The sequence below is a fragment of the Vigna umbellata genome, chromosome 5 (genome assembly GCF_029865625.1).
Source record: "Vigna umbellata cultivar VRB3 chromosome 5, Vumbellata_1.0, whole genome shotgun sequence".
NCBI lineage: Eukaryota > Viridiplantae > Streptophyta > Magnoliopsida > Fabales > Fabaceae > Vigna > Vigna umbellata.
Genome location: NC_142169.1, coordinates 44,601,562 through 44,629,005, shown reverse-complemented (window position 1 = coordinate 44,629,005; position 27,444 = coordinate 44,601,562). Strand labels below are relative to the sequence as shown.

Genomic DNA, 27,444 nt, shown 5'->3' with positions numbered 1-27,444 from the left:
AACTAAACTTAAACCAAGTATTAGTGATCAAACCTATCAATAGAAGACCGAACGGTCATTAACTGAAATTCTCTTTAGAAGGGGAATCCAGTTAAGACCGAACACACCAAAGGAAAAACCGAACGGTCACAAATGACTCTCGGTTACAGTTTATAAAATTCTGCAAATTATTGCAGAATCATGATCAAACTATGTTTCTACCCAGTTTATGCCTTTTTATCAATCATCAATACATCCAAACAAACTTGCAGTATTTCAACATCAACCAAATTCATCAAACATAACATAATTCCAGCAAGTAAACAATCACAAAAGGAAAATCATAATTAAATTACAAGCTTCCCTTACCTCTTAAGTTTAGCCGAACGCTCACAGCTTGTAGAGAATATCTCACCACCAGAAATCTTAGAAGCGTATGGTCACTATTTATGAAACTAAACCAAACAAAAGACCAAAAGTGTGCTTAGAATGAGATGTTAAACTCATGCAACCAGAACTTGGCTTGCATGTGCCAGAAAATGAACGTTCTAAGAAGAGAAAGAACTCATCAGCTTAAAACCACAACTTGATCGATGCAAAGTGAAGCTCTTGGCACCAGGGAAACTCAGGCGTTGCCTAAATGATGATCGAAAAAAGAAAAGGGTAAGATTTTGTAGAGAGAAGAAGAAGATTGTAGAGAGAATGAGGAGAAAATGAGACTTTTAGAAGTTGAAGAAGAAATGGTGCATGCAGAAAGTGGAGCGTAATTCGAAATTTTTCTTTAAATACTACTGTCAAAACCGAACGGTCCACTCTGTTGCTCACACCTGTCTTCCACTTTCTGAATATTTCAAATTCCCTACATCAACAGCTAGCTTCCACTAACTTGGGATTTTAAGGGTTCTGACATCAGTTAACATTTTTTTATTGTATTGTAAATGAGAATAATAAAAAAGATCTTTTTAGAGAGCAAGATATTATAAATTTATTCATTCAAGACTCTAATCTTATAAATGAATAAGTGACACAAGAATTATCAATATTATAAACCTATTCATTCTCTTTTTGGGTTTGTTTTTAAATTACATTTGAGTTTTATGTTAATTTTTTTTATTTTGAATTATTTTTGAGTTTAATATCTTTTGAGAATGAAATTATTTAAATTTAAATTACAATCAAATTGTATTTTTTTTGGATTAAAAAAAACTTATAAATAAGTGAGTCACTGAATCAACCCGTTTAACTCACTAACCAGTGGTAGACTAACGTTCAAATTTTTTTGACTTACTAATAAATGAGTTGGACTGGATTGACTCACTAAATGAGAGTTTCATCCTGCACCTCCAACCTTTACATCTTGCACCTCTAGTTTCTCAAAATACCATGTAACTAATGAGGTGATTATCATTAATTAATTTTGTTTTATGTGCATTGAATGAAGTATAGAAACCCTACATCCCATTTTCACCACATTTTAATTTATTCATCTATCTTCTTTTGTTAAGTGTTTCTCTTTATTTCATTTCATTTGTTTTCATTGAATGACTGTATTTCTCTCCATTCTGTATTATTTGTATTAGTTTTTAATTATTGTATTAGTTTATCAAATTTTTTAATTTTTGTAGGATTTTTTAGTAATCTATAAATCTTTAATTAAATAATTTATAATGTTAAAAAATCATTTGTATGATTTTATTAAATTTAATAAACAAAATTGATGAAAAATAAAAATAGAGGTATGAAAATATATATGAAATTCGATAGAAAAAATTTCGAATCTCAATATCTATGTTGTCTATTTGGGATATGGACAACCAATATATGTTTTGATAAAAAAAGTTATTTTTCGGAATTCGATATGGATGCATACATTTTAAAATTTGTATTCCAACCTACAAATGTTTGCTTGTAAAGTATTTTTTTAATATATTATTTACTCTTTGTTACATTGTACTATTTAATTTTTCGTTAGATTACATTACATGGTTTTAAAAATTCTGTTTGGCATATTAAATTTTTGTTTCAATGTTTAAAATCTTTTATTATATTATTTTAAAATTTAAAAGTTTGTTTATTTTGAATGTAAAATTTTATTAGATTAATTTAAAGTATTTAATTATATTATTTATAAATGTTTAAACAGATAATTTATATGTATATTTTAAATTTATTAAAAATATAAATTTATTTAAAATTCATATGAAATAATTATAAAAATTATTATGTAGTTGTAAGTAATATTATTTTTTTGGTTTTTTTATTTTTAAGTTTATTATATTATTTTTTTGATTTTATAATTTAATTATAAATATTTAATTTATACTATTAATTTTTAATTTTGCTACAAAATAAATTGTATAACTTTTTTTAATTTATTTAAAGAAATATGTGTGTCCAGAAATTTGTACTTGTACATTAAAAAAGTTGTTTTCAGATGAATCTTTGACGCTTTCTTTTTTTGATTTTCAAATATTAAACAGTTTTAAATAGGGATGATTTAGAAATTGCATAAAAATTTGGAGATGCAAATAAGAGTTGAAGGTGCATGATAAAACCCCAATTAAGTGGCCAAGCGTGGTGGACTAGGTCAGATAACCCGTGTTGAGAGCATTTGATAACAAAACAAATTACTTTCTTAAATATAACATGTAAAAATAAATACTTTTATGATGATTAAAAAAATCAATCAATATAATTTAATTTCATTAATATCATTTAGATTCCAAAATATCTCTTATTAAAATTTAATATCTTCAAGTAAAAATAAATTATTGATAATAGAATCAGGTGAATATATATTTTGAAAGCGATTATTTTTCATTTAATTTATCATTTATAATTATTGTACGTTAGTAAGTTTTAAAAAATATATAATATTTGTTAAGATTAGAATCAACAAAGTGGATCATAATAATCTAATAACTAACTTGACTTATCACAATTTTGACTAACTGAAGTTGTAATAGATAAAAACATAGCAAATTTCACTGTGAGTCTAATTTTATAACCTTATTCATTTATAACTACTTGTCAAACTATTTATCAATACAACATTTTAACCCAAAAAAAATATTTTTTTATTATAAACATCTTTAGCAAAGGTGAGTTCTTTTATGCTTCCATTCCTAGACTAGTTTTTCATTTATAGATCTCTTAAAAAGAGTAGTGTGTTAAATTAGATATTTATTAATTAAACATATTATTATATTTTTAAAATAATTCTCTCACCCCGACATTATTAGTTTAGAAAAAGATTAGCTTGTATTTTATTATTTAAAAAATGTTATTATTATTATTGTTATGTAGAATATGACGTAAAAGAAAACGAAGTACTGATGGAGTTGTTAGAGGAAGTCTTGGGATTTTTCTTGTGTTGTGATATTTAGGGGAAGCAAAGAGAAGTACATTGACAGCTTTTCTTCCTTTTTTGGGTATCCAAAATGTTATGGTTGCAATTATTTGTTATTGAGTATTGTCAAATTGTTGGTTACAAACAAGATGCAATTGACTGTGATTCTTCTCTGTCAAGTCTTTTTCATTTACATGTCGATTCATAAGATAAGATGAAAAGAGTGTTTAATTATATTATTTTATATGAATTTTTAAGTTATGTGTGTATAAAAATATTTATATATATAGGGTTTGGTAATTTAGGTAACTTCTTAATATCAAATTTTAATTGACAAAATTACTCTAGTATATTATAAGTTTTAAAATTAAAAATATTTGAATAATTTTTTATTTTTTTATTTTTTATTTAAAATTAAAAGTAAAAATTATTAAAATACCCAATATTTAAAGTATTTTTTTTATGAATAAGGATTTTTTTTAACTAAAATTTCATACTTTAAAGATTATATAAATTAACAAACTTATATATATATATATATATATAACCATGTTATAAGTTGCACAATATTTAGATTAAAAACAAGTTAGATTATAAATGATATCGGGTTATCCTAATATTATCAGTTCAAATTTCTTTTGTAACAAGTAATAGCTTCTATTTTTTATGTACAGAAGAGAGGTGCTTTCTTTTTTATATGGGTTAGGTTTGAGTTAGATACGTATTTTATATATATATATATATATATATATATATATATATATATATATATATATATATAACATTTGGAATATGTCAAATACGTATATTTCAAATAGAATGTTTAAACGGTTTCTCCCACTTGAACCAAATGAAAAGTACGAACCCTAAAGAGCAATCGCTGCCGCACGCACTCCTCCGCATTCCGCCGTGGTGACGGACCTCTGCGACGACGATCCTCCTCCCTGCCGAACCTCTTCCCTGCCGAATCTCCTTCAAGGTACACTATTTTCTTTTCGCTGAACTCTCTCACTCGACGCTGGCAGAGAAGAGAAGTAATTGAACCCTAACCTGACCTCCGCGCACGTAGCCCTTCGGCGAATCACCAGTAACATATGATAACCGGTTAAACCGCTTTAAGTAACCTATGATAACAGTTTAAACCCCTATGAGTATCCTTGATAACAGTTTAAACAACCCCTGACATGTTTTCGCTCTTTTCATTTATCTTAGCCGAAGGTTGAAGTTAGGGTTGCCACTGCAAATGGGTGTGGCGGAGGCCAACACAGCCCTTCAAGCGCCCTCCAAAGCGACGTCAGAGAGCGTCGAAGCCTTGCTTGATGTAACAAAATTAAATTAAATGAAGTTAAATTAAGTTCATTTGCATGCTTAAGTTTTAAGTATGATTAATTGTTATGTTGAGTGTTGATGATTTTTTTGACAGGCTGCAAGATATAATGACATGGATGATGTTAAGAGCTTAGAGGCAAGTGGGGTTCCTCTTGATTCCATGGATGATCAGGGGAGAACAGGTATGTATGAAAGCTGTGAGAAATTAACTCTGAAAAAGGTTTTAATTTTTTCATTTTATTAGACTAATTGTTTTTTGTGGGGCCTCATAAGGTAAAGTTTGTTTGGATGCAAAATTAGTTTGGTGTGTAACGAGGGGTTTTTTCGTTAGATTTTAATGGAACTAGAGAGACTATGGTGAGGTTCGAGCAATGGTCTAGTCGCAGCCACAATGTCTCCTCTCCACCTACACCCATCACCCATGGTGGTGATCCCTTAAATGTTCCCTTGTACTCCTCAACAACACATGTTGCTGCAGCAAAGTAAATCCACAAATACAACCACTCTTTTTTACTGTGGTTGTTATTTATTATATATTTGCATGTTTATAGTTCTTATAATTTAAGTATTTGTTACATTTTGTAAATGTTTATGAATGTTACTAATCATGACACAAAAACAATTTATGATTCAAAATATAAGTTCGTCCTGCGATTCAACTACTATGCTTCAGGGGGATAATCTTCCTCTTGAGTCTCATTGCCAGTGACCATTTGGGGATCTGAAGACCCGTTATAAGTCCCTGTCCTATTAGTTTATCTTTAGGGGTTTTCACAATTATCATTCCATAGTCATACTTTTTGTGCCACACGGTTTTAAATAATTTACGCAGTTCCAACTTTATTGCGATCATTGATATTATAGAAAGTTGTGTCTGATGCTGCCACAGGTACACATGCTGCAGTCGCAAATACTCCAAAGTCCTTGATGATGTGGCTGTCGTTGTAGTTGTTGACTGTATTTTAGAACCTCCTCCTCATTTTTGAAATCCCATCAGAAAATTTGTCTCTTGATTGAAAATATATGGGGCAGGGACTTAAACTTCCAATTTTGAGTAACCATGCTCATCATATTCCTAATAATTAAATATAGAAGCCCACTTGCTTTCTTTTCATTTTCTTTGTGTGTAAGGAAGGCCAAGAGAATCCAGTTCACGTGAAATAATATTTCAGTGTCTCAAGCTCCTGGCTAATTTAAAACATAACTAACCTCACCAAATCTTAGCAATGAAAGTGTCTCATGTTTTGGGATTGTAAGTGAATCCGCTGGTCCAATGTCTCATCACGTTGTATCATTATTCTTCTTGGTTCATACAAGATCCATTAGAACCAACTTTGACTTGAAGGATGCACATTACTTCCTTTACTAGAATTGTTGGAATAATGTGACAGAGTGTTCTCTATTGCATTCTCTTTATCTCATCATTAGGATTGGTTTATGTTAATGTGAAGTACCACTATCCTTCATTAGCATTCTAAACACTAGTATGAACATCTCAAGTAGTAGTATGTTGGTTTAAAAATGAGAACAGCAGGAAAAACAAAGAGAAATGAGAATAAAATACTGAAAGAGGAAGAGTATATAAATTGGAATGAAAGATGAGTGGGAATTCAATTTATTCGACTGTGAATATGCAATACATTTATAATACTTACAGTAACAAAAACACTGACTAAAATAAAACAGAAATGCTTTCTCCTAAAGTTTAGGAACAGAAAAGACTTATTCAATAAACAAAAACTGTAAAGATAAACTAAATAGAGATGCCACGGGCAACAACGTGCAATCCAAAAACAAATATCTAACACTCCTTGATTTTGCAACTGCAAAATCCCTCATTAAATTAAGCACCTGCATGCTACTTATTCTTTCATCTCCAGTGTACTCTTCCTTTAGATAATCCCAAATTTCTTCGGCTGATTTAAGAGTCATAAGTCTTGTGAAGATGGTTTGAGAAACACCAGCAAATAGACATGTTTTTTCCTTTGCTTTTCTAGTTTTTCTCTCCTCCTGAATTCAGAAATAATTTACCTATGAGATCTTGTACAAGTGGGCTTGACTTTGCTCCTCTGATGTTTGCATCCAGCTCTTCATATGGCTGCGGCTAATGGACATGTGGATATTGTGGAGTATCTAATCATTAGAGGAGTGGTAAGTGGCTTTTTCTCAAACATTCTCATATGGTTTTCTTAACTTTGTGATCAGAGAGAGCCATTGGTTGATTGCTACAGTAGAAGTAGACGCTTTCTGTCTGATATCAAGTCATATCGCTGGCCGTTACCAACTTATTCCTTGAGTAAATCTGTTCTAGCATTTTATATTTGATGAAGTTTCACTGTCTGATTTCATTGACCATTACCTACCTTTCTGTCTCTCACTTCCAAACATCCAATCATATTAGAGGTTATAAAGCATGTGCTTGTGCTTGTGAACAGGATCTTAATGCACCTAATGAGGAAAAAAATACACCTCTTCATTGGGCGTGTCTCAATGGGCATGTTGAGGTAAATAACGTGTTCGTTCAGTGACATCTTATTTTACAGTTCATGGTTTTCTTTGACATGGAATACCTTTCAGGTTGTCAAGAAACTAATATTAGCTGGAGCTAATGTCGGTGTTTTAAACAGGTTTGTTATATTACCGTAGCCTCAAGAATTTTAAGATATGCAGTGAGTTTCTTATAAGACAAAAATTAGACATAGTTTCTTAAATGCTTCTGATGTTCTTTAATTAGAGTTGGAGTCTTATATCAATAATCTTCCTGATAAAGATTTATAAGAAAGTTTAATGTATCTCAAATTAAAATTTCAATTCCATTGTAGAACAAAGTTCCAAAATTAAGTACAATGCTCATGTACGGACAACATAAAATAGTTTTACCCTGCCATTGAATCATACATCGCTATTGGCATGACTTTTATGGTAATGATTGTAAAAGTCAACAAATTTAACATAAATGTTATTTTGTGATTGAAGGATAGGGTAAAATTAGTTTGCAGTGTCTTATTTTTTTCTGAAATTAATTTAGATTTTGTCCTTGAAATGTATCTGTTTTGGCAATGACATTTTTCAGGCACGAGAGGACCCCAATGGATGAAGCTGTGAGTGGGGGAAAGCTAGAAGTGATGGATGCAACCAATGAAGCTGTGGCACTAGTTGAACTTCGTGGTGCTATGGTTTCTGCACAAGAAACCTGAAGTTTATGACACTCTTGAGTAGCTTCTAATATGAGAATTTGGTGATAGTTAGTTATACGTGTGTTCTTATAATGTTTACATTGTTAGTGTGAACAAAAGTTTGAAATTAATTATCAAAACCTTTTATATCTTGTAATTAAATGTTTATTTATATTAATTGCATAAAACAAAAGATTTAGATGTTTTTTCGCTTTGCTTGTTTTCATTATTTTTTGTTTTTGTTTTATTTTTTCCGTGGTCTGTCCTCCGCAGCATGCTTAGGTGGGTTAAAATTTGGTTTAGCTGTCAATTAGCTGTCAATTATTTGTTTCAGAAGCAATCTACAATAAGCTTTTTGAATTTTTTTGAGTAGAACTTTAGTTCAGGATTTCCAGCACATGGTTCTTAGAACAAGCTTTTGTAGACCATACCAATCCATTTAAGAAGGTTTCCAGAACAATACTATATATTTAAATTTGCTTATATTAACTTATACACTTTTAATTGAACTTATGAACCTTACTAGAATCCATGATCAGGTTCATATTTGCTTCAGTTTCCAAAGCTTATATAAAGTTTAATTGTGGTCAAAGTAGAGAGAGAATTCATTTACTAAATTTTTGGATTTTGGGTGTAGAATAGAATCTGACTAGATACTAAAACCTAGTGGCATATGCACTCAGTAACATCTCTCCCTCAATTTCCTTAACAAACTTTGCAATGTGAAGGAAATACTTCTCCAAAAATCTGAGTCTAAACTCTCCTAGTCAACCACTTGAGCTTTGGCCTGTATCATCCAACAAAACTCTGCTTAACCAGGCAAACACCATCTCTTTTACACAGTAGGTTGGCCACTACTTCATAGAAGCTTGATAGTTGTGAGCCATCGTCATATTTTGTTGTTGAATGTCATTAATCATCTCATTTCCCAGCTTCTTCAAGACTCTCAACAGATGAGTTGGAATGTCACTGGAACAACAAGAGGTAAAAACAGTTGGACCAGTGCCTGCTTACGTATCTGATAATGCTTTGGCTTCAGCCTTTGCTTTTGCTTATATGTCTGCCAGAGGCTTTTTGTTTAGCTTTTACTTCAACTTCACATTGAAGACCTTCAACTTCTTCTTCTTCCTTTGAACGGGAAAGTATTCTTTTTTAGCATTAACTTCATCTTTTAGATACTATATTCTTTACAGAGTCGTAGGATTAATATTACTATATCGGAGATATAACATAAGTAAATCGAATTGTTGAACTTTTTCTTTTACATACTCATACATACAGGTGCACTCAAAATTTTGTTTCTTTTTCGTGTCCCCATATTACATTTTCTTATTTTTTGTTACATCTTATTTTAGATAATATGCATTTATAAAACTAAAGAGTCAAATAGTTAACTGAATAAAAGAACATAATTATATATTTAACTGAACTAAAGAGCTAGGGTAGCAAGAAGGGATTGAACATGATTGTGCACAACCAGTTATTCTTTCGAAACAATTCACTCAATAAATAATACGCACCTGAGAAAAAAGGCATAAAAATGAATATGTACTAAAGCATATTTAAGCCAAACTTAAGGAAGTCTAATGCATGAAACGAAACCAAATTTAAGCCACCGTGAGTGAGAGTTGTTTAATGCATGCATTTTGTCTTAGGCAATGTCACCAGTTTCAAGACCATGGCAGCATTTGTATTTAACAGAAGCTACTCCCATTTCATGTCCACACTTCTTATTTGGACATGGTAAGTGAGCTAGAATGTCCGTGGGGTAATTAGCAAATTCCCTATGTTCACATTTTTTAGGAACACTCTTAAACTCGCATTTCTCATAATAATCCTTGAAAGCTACATCAAAGCTCACTTCATGGTCCAATTTCTCTTTCCAAATTTCCAAGTCCATGACAGTTCTAAGCATAGCATCACCAAAACCTAGAAGCTTCACGTGAGACCCTTTTGTAAGAATGGCCCATCCATTAGGATCTTGTTTGAGGGACAACAAATTCTTAATCTCTCTTGTTGTGGAGTCTTCCACTTCTGCATCACCCTTCTTTATTCGTTTCCTGCTAGCAAGCATGTTGTCTATGGTGATCCAGAAGCGTGGAACGTTCTTGGGACTCTCACTTCCCAATTTATAGGACTCAATTGTGGTTTCCACTAGGCTGAAAGTTCCACTATTTTTCAATTTCTCCACAGCTGAGCTGAAATCTTCAATCCACTTGCTGTTGGTACCTCCATATATGAAGATGTAACAGTCCCTGTTGATCTGGGTTACCGACACAAAAAACACAGTTTTATTTAGTGTTGATATCTAAAATTACAATGGCTTAACTAGTAAATGAAGATGTAACAGTCCCTGTTGGTCACTATATTGTTTTTTTTTACTGAATCGACTCCTTATTTGAATATAAAAACTAAATTACTAATTAAACCAATTACAAATGAATGTGATGCCAAGAAAACATGGGGATGCAAGCACAAGCCTTTGAGATTGTAGATGAAACTATAACTACAGGTTTCGTTGATACATGACTACTAAGACGGTTGCAGTTTAATTTGAAAGAATTCAACAATAAAAAACAGTCATCAATGAATTATGCATGTACCAAATAGAACAAGCATTAGTTTGTAGAACTTACCAATTCCCTTATTGTTGAACTGAGGTTCTTTATTTCAGTCCAAAACCAGTTCCACTGCTGAGTAAGTCGAATATGGTCAGAGGTTCTGAAAGGGAATCCCTCAATCCCCCATGTGGAAATAATTTGTTTTGCATCAGGGTTTTCCACTTTACCCTGAGGACTAATGAGCAAGATAATGGGGTTACCCTTGTAGTTGAATACCTCTTTGATAAGATCAATACCTGTTTTGAATTTGAATTCCTTCATCACGAACCACCCAACCTCAGAAATATTTTCTACCTTTTTCCTTTGCTCTTCATCCCAAACACTCACAATGGGGATCCACAAAATACTGAAATCCTCTTTTCTGTAACCTTCTACCTCTTTAGGCTCTTCCCTCAATTTCACATCGATTGATATCAAAAGCTGAGTCTCATAGTCAATGTTGTCAGTGCCCGAAATAAACAACAAGACATACTTGTTCTTGAACACTCCAATTCCAGCCTGTATATAAGTCAAGCAGATAATAATTAACAATGAATTTGTTATTGTACTCAACACTATGATACTGTAATGATTAAACCCTTTGTTTACACCGAGTTTAATCACTCATTATTGTTATTTTTACTTTTAAAGACATAATCTTTTTAGTTTCTGGACAGCATTTTTAATCCCTTCAAAGAGTAAAAGGAATTAAAACGAAATGAGTGAAATTAAAGAACGATCCCAATGATAAGAAGCAAGATGAAAGTTTTATAGTTGTATGGACAAAACGAATAACCAAACATTCTATATACATTGGATTAATGCTAAAAGTATAAGAAAATAGTAGCAGTGAAGATAGAGTAATTAAAGATATTTCTTTAATCGATACCTCTTTTTGGGCAAGAACATTATACACTACTGGTCTTGGATCCTGAGGATCAACAATAAGAGCTTCCAAATATTTTACAATGTCAGTTTCAGTTGAATTGTTGATAATATCCTTCCGCTTTGAATAATCTTTTATTCGCTCTGCATTCAACACAAAGAACATTTACCTCTGTCCCCAACTATAGTTCAATTTATCACCTTTACTAGTTCAGAGAATTTAAGGGAAAACATGCTTCTAATGTTCATATAAAAGATTTGCAAAAACACTAAACACGTAATTGACCTATTTGTGTGTTGCACTTATCCTGATGCTCCTTGAAATTTTTGAGAATGTAGTCCAACTTATAGTCAAATTTGGATAAGTCATATCTGTATCCCCTGAATCCAAGCATTTGCAATTACGAGTTATTATACAAAATTTTAATATACATAGAATAGATTTGGATCCTCTCATAGGTATAGTTAATGAACTTCAAGTCTTTAATTAACATTAAAATTTTATATGTTAATGAATTTAAGTGTGAGTCTAAGTTTCATATTTTATAAAATTAAGAAGTTAATAAGAAAAACTTACTTGTCACCCAAGAAATCAACGTGGCTTGTACAAGTGACCAAGGTAATAATGGTCCAGTACGCAAGAACAGGAATCTCATGCAAAGTGTCGGTCAAACCAGGAACATCCTTTACGTTATAGTCTTCAGTAATGAGCTTCTTCCAATGAGTGATGCATTTAACTACTTCCATAACCTTCTTCACCAAATTGTTGAAGTGATCTAGCTGCTGCATGTTTTCCATGATGCTATGAAGTCCATTCAACTCTGCCAATGATTTTCCAAGTTTGTCGCGTGGAATAGGGACGAGTTGCCAAAACTTGCCATACTCAAGAGCAAAAGCCGCCAGAGCTATCACTGCTTTTGCATCCCAGGAATACTCTCTCAGCTGTTCAAGGATCAACATCGTTGTTTGATGGGCATATTGCTCTCCACGACCCGTGCAAATCATCTGCAACCAAAATCACTTGTTAAATTTCTCTCTTTTATCAACTTTAACACCACTCAAAATTGTTATCATATATTATTTCATCCTTCATTTTCGGTGTCTCTATTTCGATGAGTGCATTTGTTATTTATTACAGAAATGTATGCTTTTTAATTCAGAGAAATTATTACTTGTTCTGATAACCAGAGTTAACTCGTGGTTAAATAGCTTCTTTCTATTCTGAAATAAATCTTAAATTTGATTCTGCCTTTACCTGGCAAGAAATTCGCTTCAAGGCAGGGAGTCGAGGGCAAGATATTAATGTATCCTTTTCTTCTCTGACTTGTTCATTTTGTTCTTCATTTTGCTGTACATAAAATTGTCAACGCTTAGTTAAAGAACTTATAACTTACAATCATTATATATTACTTGAATATGTAGATTTGTGTGACAAATTATTAAAAAAGTATACTTTTGCCTTTAGTTTCACTTTTTTACAGAATTTAGTCTGGAGCATGGAGTTTCTGACATTGTTTTGTCTTACATCAGAAAGTTGAACAAAGAGATCTATTTAAATGGCTCCGGGAACAATTATTCACTTGAGGATTAAAGGAGTTTTTGTTCTACAGATAATGTTCCAATATCACAAATACATCTTTCTTTAATCTTTTGAAGTGTTTTCTAAACCAAAACCGTGACAGGAGTTCTAGATTTCAAATTTCAAAAGAGAACAATATCTCATCGGATTTGAACATATAGATAACACATTGGACAATTCCAAGAGACTAGATAAGTTCAGCTAAGAATAGATAAATGCTTTGTAGAATAACTCATTTACATTCAATAAGATATATACAAGAGTGTGTGAAGTGAAGTTACCTTGATCGAATGAGCAATTTCAATTGAGTGGTCGATAACTTTTGAAGCAATACTGTGAAGAGATACAACGTCGTACTTCTCAACACAATGGTAATGAGTCATGTATATTTTCTCCAACATCTGATCGTCATTGACATCAAATGGGTTAAGCAACAGCTTCTCCTTAAGAAGAGTGTTACTGGAAACTTGCTTAGACGACATGTTAAAGTTCTTAAATATTTGAAAGCCAACAATGTGTATTTATACAGTGAAGAAAAGCACTATAGTTTAAAACGAAAAGCCAAAAATAATGACTAACAAACTTCAGTATATATCAAGAAAGAGAGTGAATTACATAATACAAAATTCATGTGGCTTTTGTGGCCTATAAGTTTGCTCTCATAAAGGGTGTAACTGATAATTTTCCAAACTAGAGTTACTCACTTACCTACTTCGATTCAAACCTTGAAGGAAAGAATGTGTAACAAACAGTACTGTAAAGAGTGATGTGTTTTCAAAAAGATAAAGGTAAAATTGCGAATAAAGGAAATAATATACTCGGAGTGTTTCTGCTATCATGAGTTCCGCCCTTTTATATATTTTACTATCAAAAGAATAGAAAAAGATTCAAGTTTAAGATTAATTAAATAAACAAAAATATGTTTGATTGTGCATTTTTAAGAGCTTAGAAATACACTGATACCAATACAAGTAAAATAATCATAAAGGGAGAATTTGCTTCCATTTAGAAGTACTTTTTATATTCTTTGCCTTTTATTTTAGTACAAGATTGGTTGTTGGGAAAATTATTTTCGAGTGACTAATAATATAAAGACTAATAATATAAAGAGTGATGTGTATGAATTTTAAAATTATAACACACATACAATTTTATTTAACTTATAAATTCCACATGAAATTTTGTATCAATTTTAAAATATACATATATATATATATATATATATATATATATATATATAACTTTTGCATTCAAAAAAAATTTATATTTGACAAAATAATTTAAAATTTTCTTTTCATTTAAATGAGAAATATTATTAGTTTCGTTAACATTTGAAAGCATGATTACTTCTTTTGAAAATAATATATACCTAATAATTAAATTTTAAAAAATAAATACTGTTGACATTTATTATAATGGTTCGTTTAAAATTTAATTATAGCCTCAAATTAATTCCACACTTTTTCATTGCAGATTTCAGAGTGATATTAAATTTAATTTGTATTTATACAAGAGATGCACAAAATGAGGTGCACTTAATTGAACAGTTAAAAATTACACTGAACAAAAACAAGTTATAGAGAAAATCTTACTCGCTGTCATCTTATACTGCATGAGAACATCCACAAGATCTACTACTTGGAAATCTTTTGCATGACATTGCCTCTTTGGTGCTCATTGATGATCTTTTCCATTATTTGATCAGTTTGTCAAGCTTATGTCTCACGACATTTTTCAGCCAAGTAGCAGAAGGAAAGAAATCTCTAACGTCAAAACCTCCTTCAACTTTCATGATTTTTTTTAATTACTGATATAAAATTGTCATTGTCTTTGCCTTTCTTGCCAAAGGTAGAGCTTGAAACAATTGTAAAAATTGATGAATGTACAACTTCAGTGAGGTTAATGAGGGATCCATTCTCCGAATCTATCCAATAAACAAGATTGAACAGCTCGTCTTCTCTGATTGGCTGGTAGTTGACATGTTTTAGGCTTAAAAGCTCTAACCTAGAAATTTTTCTTACCTACCTCCAATAATTTCCTTAAGAAGAAAAAGCTATGCATGTTTAGTTGTAACTGAATATATCAATAGATGAGACTTTAGGCCTTTTGGCAAAGTTAATATCATGGGCTTTCATCACTTCCTTAGCATAATCATGGGATGAAATCAAAATGGTAGAAACCTCTCCAAGTTGAAGAAGCATCAAGGGTCCATATTTTTAGGCTAGCTCTCTTAATTTGCCTTTTGATGCTCATTGATGATTTTTTTTGTATTTTTTGATCAGTTTGTTTATGCAAGCTCTCAAGCTTGTGTCATATGACATGTTGCACCTAAGTAAAAGAAGGAAACAAATCTCCGATGTAAAAAACGGGTGGGAAAAATAAACTGTACTGAATTGCACGGTTAAAAGCTGTACCGAACCCAATACACTAGTTTGCTAGAACTGAACTTAACAAATAATTAGTTCAGAAGAACTGAAGAGAACTATTTTTTATTCTATCAAACTCCACTACACTGAACTGCACTGTAATATGAACTAAACTGAAATGCCATGTAATAAATCACCATGCTTCATGTCTCTAGGAACTATGGGTGGGCAAAATGAATTGCACTAAAATGTATGGTAAAAAATTTCACTAAACCAAAAACTGATTTGCTTGAAATGAATTGAAATAAGTTTTGTTCTATCAAACTTCACTAATGTGTATTATGTGTAACATCCCGATTTTTTGGGATGTCTAATAATTAGTTGAACAAAAACTTGTACATAATTATTGGAAAGAAAAGTTACAAAATTAGAATAACTACAAATGTAAAATATGTTTTAAAAGAAAGATTGCTTTATTTTCTATGACATTTAATAATGGACATGAGTGAATTGTTCGGAGTGACAGTTAGAAAAAACATGATCTATTTTTTTTGTTTCTTTTCCTTATTTTTCTTCTCCTGTCTCATGAATTTCACATTAAGCAATAAATAAAGCAAGATCACATTTGAAAATTTAATTTTTCTTTATTAAAGTGTGTTATTTAAACATGGTTTTTGGAAGTTGGAAGGTGTAATATCAGGATCTCTTTCACAACTATTTTCAAATATTTGAGTTCATTGATGCAACATTCATCAACCTTTCCTTTCAAGTGTGAATACCTCTCTAACCTTAGCTTGTGCTTCTTTCATTATTCTTCAATTCTTCATCATTTCAACCATAGTCCAATCTATGATTGTTGTCGATGTCTCACTTCGAGCATAAAAAATGTCCTTAAAAAGTGGTATGCATTCTCACACTGCAAGAGAACGTCTACGAGATCTGCTACTTGGTAATCTTTTGTTTGACACTTTTTCTTTTTGATGCACATGGATGATTTTTTTGTACTATTTTGCCAGTGTCAAAAAGGGTGGAAAAAATAAATTGCACTAAACTGCACGGTTAAAAATTACAACAAATAAAGATTAGTTTGAATTAAACTGAATTGAAAATTATTTTAGATGAACTAATATGAACAATAATTATAACTTTAAGTCTTACCATGTAATAATCCCCCTTTATATGAAAATAAATTTAAATATTTTAAATCTAATTTTAAAATGATTGTAAAATTTAGTTTTTCAAATTTTAGTTTCTAAAAAAAAGTCAAAAGTGTTTTATAAAACATACAGAGGTGAGATTTAAACAAGTAAATTTCCTGTATTTTAAATATTAAAAAAAATTAAAACTTCTAAAAATGTTAGAAATATTTTAAAAATATTGTTAATTGTTCTTTTCGGAACTAAATTAATACCTTAAAATTTTAGGATTAGTTATATAAAACTTAGTATAAATTCATTTTTAAACTAATAAAAAAAATGCAAATTCCTTTTCAAACCGATAATAGTTAGAGTTACGTATGGGTAAAATGAACTGCACTAAACTGCACGGTTAAAAATTACACTGAACAAAAACAAGTTATAGAGAAAATCTTACTCGCTGCCATCTTATACTGCATGAGAACATCCACAAGATCTACTACTTGGAAATCTTTTGCATGACATTGCCTCTTGGTGCTCATTGATGATCTTTTCCATTATTTGATCAGTTTGTCAAGCTTATGTCTCACGACATTTTGCAGCCAAGTAGCAGAAGGAAAGAAATCTCTAACGTCAAAACCTCCTTCAACTTTCATCATTTTTTTAATTACTGATATAAAATTGTCATTGTCTTTGCCTTTCTTGCCAAAGGTAGAGCTTGAAACAATTGTAAAAATTGATGAATGTACAACTTCAGTGAGGTTAATGAGGGATCCATTCTCCGAATCTATCCAATAAACAAGATTGAACAGCTCGTCTTCTTTGATTGGCTGGTAGTTGACATGTTTTAGGCTTAAAAGCTCTAACCTAGAAATTTTTCTTACCTACCTCCAATAATTTCCTTAAGAAGAAAAAGCTATGCATGTTTAGTTGTAACTGAATATATCAATAGATGAGACTTTAGGCCTTTTGGCAAAGTTAATATCATGGGCTTTCATCACTTCCTTAGCATAATCATGGGATGAAATCAAAATGGTAGAAACCTCTCCAAGTTGAAGGAGCATCAAGGGTCCATATTTTTAGGCTAGCTCTCTTAATTTGCCTTTTGATGCTCATTGATGATTTTTTTTTGTATTATTTGATCAGTTTGTTTATGCAAGCTCTCAAGCTTGTGTCATATGACATGTTGCACCTAAGTAAAAGAAGGAAACAAATCTCCCATGTAAAAAACGGGTGGGAAAAATAAACTGCACTGAATTGCACGGTTAAAAGCTGTACCGAACCCAAAACACTAGTTTGCTAGAACTGAACTTAACAAATAATTAGTTCAGAAGAACTGAAGAGAACTATTTTTTATTCTATCAAACTCCACTACACTGAACTGCACTGTAATATGAACTAAACTGAAATGCCATGTAATAAATCACCATGCTTCATGTCTCTAGGAACTATGGGTGGGCAAAATGAATTGCACTAAAATGTATGGTAAAAAATTTCACTAAACCAAAAACTGATTTGCTTGAAATGAATTGAAATAATTTTTGTTCTATCAAACTTCACTAATGTGTATTATGTGTAACATACCGATTTTTTGGGATGTCTAATTTAGTTGAACAAAAACTTGTACATAATTATTGGAAAGAAAAGTTACAAAATTAGAATAACTACAAATGTAAAATATGTTTTAAAAGAAAGATTGCTTTATTTTCTATGACATTTAATAATGGACATGAGTGAATTGTTCGGAGTGACAGATAGAAAAAACATGATCTATTTTTTTCTGTTTCTTTTCCTTATTTTTCTTCTCCTGTCTCATGAATTTCACATTAAGAAATAAATAAAGCAAGATCACAGTGAATGCTTTGAAAATTTAATTTTTCTTTATTAAAGTGTGTTATTTAAACATGGTTTTTGGAAGTTGGAAGGTGTAATATCAGGATCTCTTTCACAACTATTTTCAAATATTTGAGTTCATTGATGCAACATTCATCAACCTTTCCTTTCAAGTGTGAATACCTCTCTAACCTTAGCTTGTGCTTCTTTCATTATTCTTCAATTCTTCATCATTTCAACCATAGTCCAATCTATGATTGTTGTCGATGTCTCACTTCGAGCATAAAAAATGTCCTTAAAAAGTGGTATGCATTCTCACACTGCAAGAGAACGTCTACGAGATCTGCTACTTGGTAATCTTTTATTTGACACTTTTTCTTTTTGATGCACATGGATGATTTTTTTGTACTATTTTGCCAGTGTCAAAAAGGGTGGAAAAAATAAATTGCACTAAACTGCACGATTAAAAATTACAACAAATAAAGATTAGTTTGAATTAAACTGAATTGAAAATTATTTTAGATGAAATAATATGAACAATAATTATAACTTTAAGTCTTACCATGTAATAATCCCCCTTTATATGAAAATAAATTTAAATATTTTAAATCTAATTTTAAAATGATTGTAAAATTTAGTTTTTCAAATTTTAGTTTCTAAAAAAAAGTCAAAAGTGTTTTATAAAACATACAGAGGTGAGATTTAAACAAGTAAATTTCCTGTATTTTAAATATTTAAAAAAATTAAAACTTCTAAAAATGTTAGAAATATTTTAAAAATATTGTTAATTGTTCTTTTCGGAACTAAATTAATACCTTAAAATTTTAGGATTAGTTATATAAAACTTAGTATAAATTCATTTTTAAACTAATAAAAAAAATGCAAATTCCTTTTCAAACCGATAATAGTTAGAGTTACGTATGGGTAAAATGAACTGCACTAAACTGCACGGTTAAAAATTACACTGAACAAAAACAAGTTATAGAGAAAATCTTACTCGCTGCCATCTTATACTGCATGAGAACATCCACAAGATCTACTACTTGGAAATCTTTTGCATGACATTGCCTCTTGGTGCTCATTGATGATCTTTTCCATTATTTGATCAGTTTGTCAAGCTTATGTCTCACGACATTTTGCAGCCAAGTAGCAGAAGGAAAGAAATCTCTAACGTCAAAACCTCCTTCAACTTTCATCATTTTTTTAATTACTGATATAAAATTGTCATTGTCTTTGCCTTTCTTGCCAAAGGTAGAGCTTGAAACAATTGTAAAAATTGATGAATGTACAACGTTAGTGAGGTTAATGAGGGATCCATTCTCCGAATCTATCCAATAAACAAGATTGAACAGCTCGTCTTCTCTGATTGGCTGGTAGTTGACATGTTTTAGGCTTAAAAGCTCTAACCTAGAAATTTTTCTTACCTACCTCCAATAATTTCCTTAAGAAGAAAAAGCTATGCATGTTTAGTTGTAACTGAATATATCAATAGATGAGACTTTAGGCCTTTTGGCAAAGTTAATATCATGGGCTTTCATCACTTCCTTAGCATAATCATGGGATGAAATCAAAATGGTAGAAACCTCTCCAAGTTGAAGGAGCATCAAGGGTCCATATTTTTAGGCTAGCTCTCTTAATTTGCCTTTTGATGCTCATTGATGATTTTTTTTTGTATTATTTGATCAGTTTGTTTATGCAAGCTCTCAAGCTTGTGTCATATGACATGTTGCACCTAAGTAAAAGAAGGAAACAAATCTCCCATGTAAAAAACGGGTGGGAAAAATAAACTGCACTGAATTGCACGGTTAAAAGCTGTACCGAACCCAAAACACTAGTTTGCTAGAACTGAACTTAACAAATAATTAGTTCAGAAGAACTGAAGAGAACTATTTTTTATTCTATCAAACTCCACTACACTGAACTGCACTGTAATATGAACTAAACTGAAATGCCATGTAATAAATCACCATGCTTCATGTCTCTAGGAACTATGGGTGGGCAAAATGAATTGCACTAAAATGTATGGTAAAAAATTTCACTAAACCAAAAACTGATTTGCTTGAAATGAATTGAAATAATTTTTGTTCTATCAAACTTCACTAATGTGTATTATGTGTAACATACCGATTTTTTGGGATGTCTAATTTAGTTGAACAAAAACTTGTACATAATTATTGGAAAGAAAAGTTACAAAATTAGAATAACTACAAATGTAAAATATGTTTTAAAAGAAAGATTGCTTTATTTTCTATGACATTTAATAATGGACATGAGTGAATTGTTCGGAGTGACAGATAGAAAAAACATGATCTATTTTTTTCTGTTTCTTTTCCTTATTTTTCTTCTCCTGTCTCATGAATTTCACATTAAGAAATAAATAAAGCAAGATCACAGTGAATGCTTTGAAAATTTAATTTTTCTTTATTAAAGTGTGTTATTTAAACATGGTTTTTGGAAGTTGGAAGGTGTAATATCAGGATCTCTTTCACAACTATTTTCAAATATTTGAGTTCATTGATGCAACATTCATCAACCTTTCCTTTCAAGTGTGAATACCTCTCTAACCTTAGCTTGTGCTTCTTTCATTATTCTTCAATTCTTCATCATTTCAACCATAGTCCAATCTATGATTGTTGTCGATGTCTCACTTCGAGCATAAAAAATGTCCTTAAAAAGTGGTATGCATTCTCACACTGCAAGAGAACGTCTACGAGATCTGCTACTTGGTAATCTTTTGTTTGACACTTTTTCTTTTTGATGCACATGGATGATTTTTTTGTACTATTTTGCCAGTGTCAAAAAGGGTGGAAAAAATAAATTGCACTAAACTGCACGGTTAAAAATTACAACAAATAAAGATTAGTTTGAATTAAACTGAATTGAAAATTATTTTAGATGAAATAATATGAACAATAATTATAACTTTAAGTCTTACCATGTAATAATCCCCCTTTATATGAAAATAAATTTAAATATTTTAAATCTAATTTTAAAATGATTGTAAAATTTAGTTTTTCAAATTTTAGTTTCTAAAAAAAAGTCAAAAGTGTTTTATAAAACATACAAAGGTGAGATTTAAACAAGTAAATTTCCTGTATTTTAAATATTAAAAAAAATTAAAACTTCTAAAAATGTTAGAAATATTTTAAAAATATTGTTAATTGTTCTTTTCGGAACTAAATTAATACCTTAAAATTTTAGGATTAGTTATATAAAACTTAGTATAAATTCATTTTTAAACTAATAAAAAAAATGCAAATTCCTTTTCAAACCGATAATAGTTAGAGTTACGTATGGGTAAAATGAACTGCACTAAACTGCACGGTTAAAAATTACACTGAACAAAATCTTACTCGCTGCCATCTTATACTGCATGAGAACATCCACAAGATCTACTACTTGGAAATCTTTTGCATGACATTGCCTCTTGGTGCTCATTGATGATCTTTTCCATTATTTGATCAGTTTGTCAAGCTTATGTCTCACGACATTTTTCAGCCAAGTAGCAGAAGGAAAGAAATCTCTAACGTCAAAACCTCCTTCAACTTTCATGATTTTTTTAATTACTGATATAAAATTGTCATTGTCTTTGCCTTTCTTGCCAAAGGTAGAGCTTGAAACAATTGTAAAAATTGATGAATGTACAACTTCAGTGAGGTTAATGAGGGATCCATTCTCCGAATCTATCCAATAAACAAGATTGAACAGCTCGTCTTCTCTGATTGGCTGGTAGTTGACATGTTTTAGGCTTAAAAGCTCTAACCTAGAAATTTTTCTTACCTACCTCCAATAATTTCCTTAAGAAGAAAAAGCTATGCATGTTTAGTTGTAACTGAATATATCAATAGATGAGACTTTAGGCCTTTTGGCAAAGTTAATATCATGGGCTTTCATCACTTCCTTAGCATAATCATGGGATGAAATCAAAATGGTAGAAACCTCTCCAAGTTGAAGAAGCATCAAGGGTCCATATTTTTAGGCTAGCTCTCTTAATTTGCCTTTTGATGCTCATTGATGATTTTTTTTGTATTTTTTGACCAGTTTGTTTATGCAAGCTCTCAAGCTTGTGTCATATGACATGTTGCACCTAAGTAAAAGAAGGAAACAAATCTCCGATGTAAAAAACGGGTGGGAAAAATAAACTGAACTGAATTGCACGGTTAAAAGCTGTACCGAACCCAATACACTAGTTTGCTAGAACTGAACTTAACAAATAATTAGTTCAGAAGAACTGAAGAGAACTATTTTTTATTCTATCAAACTCCACTACACTGAACTGCACTGTAATATGAACTAAACTGAAATGCCATGTAATAAATCACCATGCTTCATGTTTCTAGGAACTATGGGTGGGCAAAATGAATTGCACTAAAATGTATGGTAAAAAATTTCACTAAACCAAAAATTGATTTGCTTGAAATGAATTGAAATAAGTTTTGTTCTATCAAACTTCACTAATGTGTATTATGTGTAACATCCCGATTTTTTGGGATGTCTAATTTAGTTGAACAAAAACTTGTACATAATTATTGGAAAGAAAAGTTACAAAATTAGAATAACTACAAATGTAAAATATGTTTTAAAAGAAAGATTGCTTTATTTTCTATGACATTTAATAATGGACATGAGTGAATTGTTCGGAGTGACAGTTAGAAAAAACATGATCTATTTTTTTTGTTTCTTTTCCTTATTTTTCTTCTCCTGTCTCATGAATTTCACATTAAGCAATAAATAAAGCAAGATCACAGTGAATGCTTTGAAAATTTAATTTTTCTTTATTAAAGTGTGTTATTTAAACATGGTTTTTGGAAGTTGGAAGGTGTAATATCAGGATCTCTTTCACAACTATTTTCAAATATTTGAGTTCATTGATGCAACATTCATCAACCTTTCCTTTCAAGTATGAATACCTCTCTAACCTTAGCTTGTGCTTCTTTCATTATTCTTTAATTCTTCATCATTTCAACCATAGTCCAATCTATGATTGTTGTGGATGTCTCACTTCGAGCATAAAAAATGTCCTTAAAAAGTGGTTATCAATCAAAGAGGTTAAAAGTATAAGCAAGATTAAGAGCATAAAATTTATTTGAAAGAGGTTATGATACATAGCACAATTATTCCTTTGATGTTGTTCCTAGTTAAAGAAAAATCTTGTTGGTTAGCATTCTCACACTGCAAGAGAACGTCTACGAGATCTGCTACTTGGTAATCTTTTGTTTGACACTTTTTCTTTTTGATGCACATGGATGATTTTTTTGTACTATTTTGCCAGTGTCAAAAAGGGTGGAAAAAATAAATTGCACTAAACTGCACGGTTAAAAATTACAACAAATAAAGATTAGTTTGAATTAAACTGAATTGAAAATTATTTTAGATGAACTAATATGAACAATAATTATAACTTTAAGTCTTACCATGTAATAATCCCCTTTTATATGAAAATAAATTTAAATATTTTAAATCTAATTTTAAAATGATTGTAAAATTTAGTTTTTCAAATTTTAGTTTCTAAAAAAAACTCAAAAGTGTTTTATAAAACATACAAAGGTGAGATTTAAACAAGTAAATTTCCTGTATTTTAAATATTAAAAAAAATTAAACTTTTAAAAATGTTAGAAATATTTTAAAAATATTGTTAATTGTTCTTTTCGGAACTAAATTAATACCTTAAAATTTTAGGATTAGTTATATAAAACTTAGTATAAATTCATTTTTAAACTAATAAAAAAATGCAAATTCCTTTTCAAACCGATAATAGTTAGAGTTACGTATGGGTAAAATGAACTGCACGGTTAAAAATTACACTGAACAAAAACAAGTTATAGAGAAAATCTTACTCGCTGCCATCTTATACTGCATGAGAACATCCACAAGATCTACTACTTGGAAATCTTTTGCATGACATTGCCTCTTGGTGCTCATTGATGATCTTTTCCATTATTTGATCAGTTTGTCAAGCTTATGTCTCACGACATTTTGCAGCCAAGTAGCAGAAGGAAAGAAATCTCTAACGTCACAACCTCCTTCAACTTTCATCATTTTTTTAATTACTGATATAAAATTGTCATTGTCTTTGCCTTTCTTGCCAAAGGTAGAGCTTGAAACAATTGTAAAAATTGATGAATGTACAACGTTAGTGAGGTTAATGAGGGATCCATTCTCTGAATGTATCCAATAAACAAGATTGAACAGCTCGTCTTCTTTGATTGGCTGGTAGTTGACATGTTTTAGGCTTAAAAGCTCTAACCTAGAAATTTTTCTTACCTACCTCCAATAATTTCCTTAAGAAGAAAAAGCTATGCATGTTTAGTTGTAACTGAATATATCAATAGAGGAGACTTTAGGCCTTTTGGCAAAGTTAATATCATGGGCTTTCATCACTTCCTTAGCATAATCATGGGATGAAATCAAAATGATAGAAACCTCTCCAAGTTGAAGAAGCATCAAGGGTCCATATTTTTAGGCTAGCTCTCTTAATTTGCCTTTTGATGCTCATTGATGATTTTTTTTGTATTTTTTGATCAGTTTGTTTATGCAAGCTCTCAAGCTTGTGTCATATGACATGTTGCACCTAAGTAAAAGAAGGAAACAAATCTCCGATGTAAAAAACGGGTGGGAAAAATAAACTGCACTGAATTGCACGGTTAAAAGCTGTACCGAACCCAATACACTAGTTTGCTAGAACTGAACTTAACAAATAATTAGTTCAGAAGAACTGAAGAGAACTATTTTTTATTCTATCAAACTCCACTACACTGAACTGCACTGTAATATGAACTAAACTGAAATGCCATGTAATAAATCACCATGCTTCATGTCTCTAGGAACTATGGGTGGGCAAAATGAATTGCACTAAAATGTATGGTAAAAAATTTCACTAAACCAAAAACTGATTTGCTTGAAATGAATTGAAATAATTTTTGTTCTATCAAACTTCACTAATGTGTATTATGTGTAACATCCCGATTTTTTTGGATGTCTCGGTTACGAGAAAAAATTTTAAATTTATAAAATCATAATACCATCGCGAAAATCATATAATACCGAAATTAATAAAATCAAGACGAACGAAAGCAAACCCTATTACATTGTCTCTAAAATTTATAGCACAAAAGCTTTAAATAACCCAAGTCATGTTTCCACTTTCGCGTCTCTATCATGCATCTGGAGCATCTGTAACATCCCCTGCTCCCCGTATAACCAAATGTCATACGATCATCGCAAAACACACACACAACCACAACACAAACAAATATGGGTAAGCTACCATAGCACAACCAATGACAGTAAAATTTGTACATAGGAAACAAGCACAACTCAATAATAAATCAATCATCTAGAACGCTATCATACTAACATAATCATTTTTACACTATTACCATCATAAGTATCCTCATTAACCCTATCATGATTATACCATCAACGTTATCCTATTAATAATGTCATCAGCATATTGTCACTACAAATTCCCAACATCATCAAGAAGGACCTTGGTCTGTCTCCTGTACCCAACCATACCACCTGTAGCTTTCCCATACAGGTTCATAACCGTACCACCTGTAGCTTCCCCATACAGGCTCATAATCGTACCACCTGTAGCTTCCCCATACAGGCTCATAATTGTACCACCTGTAGCTTCCCCATATAGGCTCCTAAACATACCACCTGTAGCTTCCCCAGGCTCATAAACATATCACCTATAGCTTTCCCATATAGGCTCATAATCACACCACTTATAGCTTCCCCATACAGATTCATAACACACGCTAGATAGTCTAAAACTCAGGATTTACAGGTACAAGATAGACACGTCCCTTTCTTCAAGTATATACCACTAACAAGACTTCAACTTCATCAATAAGATATTAAAATTCATAACTCAATTTATGTATCTTCACTTATTAGTTCTAGATCTCAAAATACAAGAACTCAACCAAAATCAATCAATAATCAAACTAAATACTATCCATCCTACCATTTTCATCATTCACACATTAACATATAAAGTTTTATCGATATTCGATATGAATCCAATATAAATAGCTCGTGAGTTTCACAAAAATAAGTAAATCACAACAATATACTAATTAACATCAAGAGACCCTTGTAATTCCATTATTTCCTTTTTAAACCATTGATCATTAAGTCTTCATTATTTTTCTTTTCAAACCCAATTAATTTTATTTCCAATTTTATTTTCAATTACTTTTAGTTATATGCCCTCATAGGAGCGTTAAAGACTTGGAAACACTATTTCGTCTCTCATGAATTTATTATCAATATTGATAAAAAAGTTTATTTTAATTAATTTGAATTATCTGAACTTATTATTTTCATTATTGATTGCAGGAAAAATTTTAAAAATATAATTTTAGACATTTGGAGGGGCATTCATTTGAACATGGTGTTATTTACTGGGAAGAAGCAACGCTGCCACATATGAGCATTATTAGGAGGAGTAGTTGATCATAATGGATTGAATGAAACAGGCTTCCTTAGGGGTGCTACAGCCCACAACCTCGCTGGATCCAAGTTTGGCTTGGAAAGCTGAAAAAAAAAAAAAAAAGAAAACTTTGCACGTCCAGCCTCAACACATGAAGGAGGTGCTTGGAGAAATTAAAAGGCATGACTGCAACACGTCATGGCCCATGGGCAACATACACATTGCAGGTCCAGCAAGGCAAGCTGCTGGCTGGAAAGAAGCACCAACGGACCTAATTAAAAATAAAAGATGCCACCTCCCTGCTGCACTCCACATTCCACGGCCCTACAGCATAAGAAGGGGTGCACAGCCTGCACACATACACATCCAACATTGGAGTAGGGTGTGACGGGGAGCAGCTTGAAGGGTGCAGCAGCTGGTCCAACACACAGCTCACGGTTACAGCAGCACGCGATGCATTTAAATTGATTCCAGCTGGGAGATAAAAACGGGAGGAGATGTGACGCTGAATTGATTTTGGAAGAGGAGAGTTCATTTGGCTCGGTCACGGGAGAAGTGAAGCATGTTGGAGGAATAAGTGTGCACGGGAATAAAGAGCAGAGATGTGAACGATGTTTTTTTTTTTTCTTTTAGCTGGCACGTGCAATTTTATTATTAAATGTATTTTCCTTGCTTAATATTGGTTAAGCACCTTTTGCAGATTTTCTTTTAATTCACGCTGGTTTGTGTTGTAATGTGTTAGCTGAAGTGTTGCATTTGAATACCACAC

At 31.2% G+C, this 27,444-nt stretch overlaps 2 protein-coding genes and 3 pseudogenes across 2 annotated transcripts; 1 reads left to right on the top strand and 4 right to left on the bottom strand.

Moving 5' to 3' along the window:
• Positions 1 to 4,119: 4,119 nt before the first annotated feature.
• LOC124830911 (ankyrin repeat family protein) lies at positions 4,120 to 8,039 on the top strand. Its single transcript, XM_047304779.2, has 7 exons — positions 4,120 to 4,307; positions 4,541 to 4,649; positions 4,752 to 4,839; positions 6,744 to 6,808; positions 7,093 to 7,161; positions 7,235 to 7,284; positions 7,731 to 8,039. The coding sequence occupies exons 2-7, from the start codon at positions 4,572 to 4,574 to the stop codon at positions 7,852 to 7,854; spliced, it is 474 nt and encodes a 157-aa protein (XP_047160735.1). The 5' UTR covers positions 4,120 to 4,307; positions 4,541 to 4,571; the 3' UTR covers positions 7,855 to 8,039.
• Positions 8,040 to 9,313: 1,274 nt separating this feature from the next.
• Positions 9,314 to 13,410, bottom strand: LOC124830913 (protein SIEVE ELEMENT OCCLUSION B-like). The gene is made up of 7 exons (XM_047304781.2): positions 13,179 to 13,410; positions 12,574 to 12,666; positions 11,896 to 12,323; positions 11,605 to 11,699; positions 11,323 to 11,462; positions 10,470 to 10,952; positions 9,314 to 10,096 (listed from the first exon to the last, which is right to left on the bottom strand). Exons 1-7 carry the CDS (start codon positions 13,377 to 13,379, stop codon positions 9,485 to 9,487), a joined length of 2,052 nt encoding a protein of 683 aa, XP_047160737.1. The 5' UTR covers positions 13,380 to 13,410; the 3' UTR covers positions 9,314 to 9,484.
• A 1,041-nt stretch (positions 13,411 to 14,451) lies between these two features.
• Positions 14,452 to 15,470, bottom strand: LOC148198452 (cytochrome P450 71D11 pseudogene; annotated as a pseudogene).
• A 1,348-nt stretch (positions 15,471 to 16,818) lies between these two features.
• On the bottom strand, positions 16,819 to 17,836 carry LOC148198451 (cytochrome P450 71D11 pseudogene; annotated as a pseudogene).
• Positions 17,837 to 19,191: 1,355 nt separating this feature from the next.
• LOC148198450 (cytochrome P450 71D11 pseudogene) lies at positions 19,192 to 25,850 on the bottom strand (annotated as a pseudogene).
• Between the last annotated feature and the right edge of the window lie 1,594 nt (positions 25,851 to 27,444).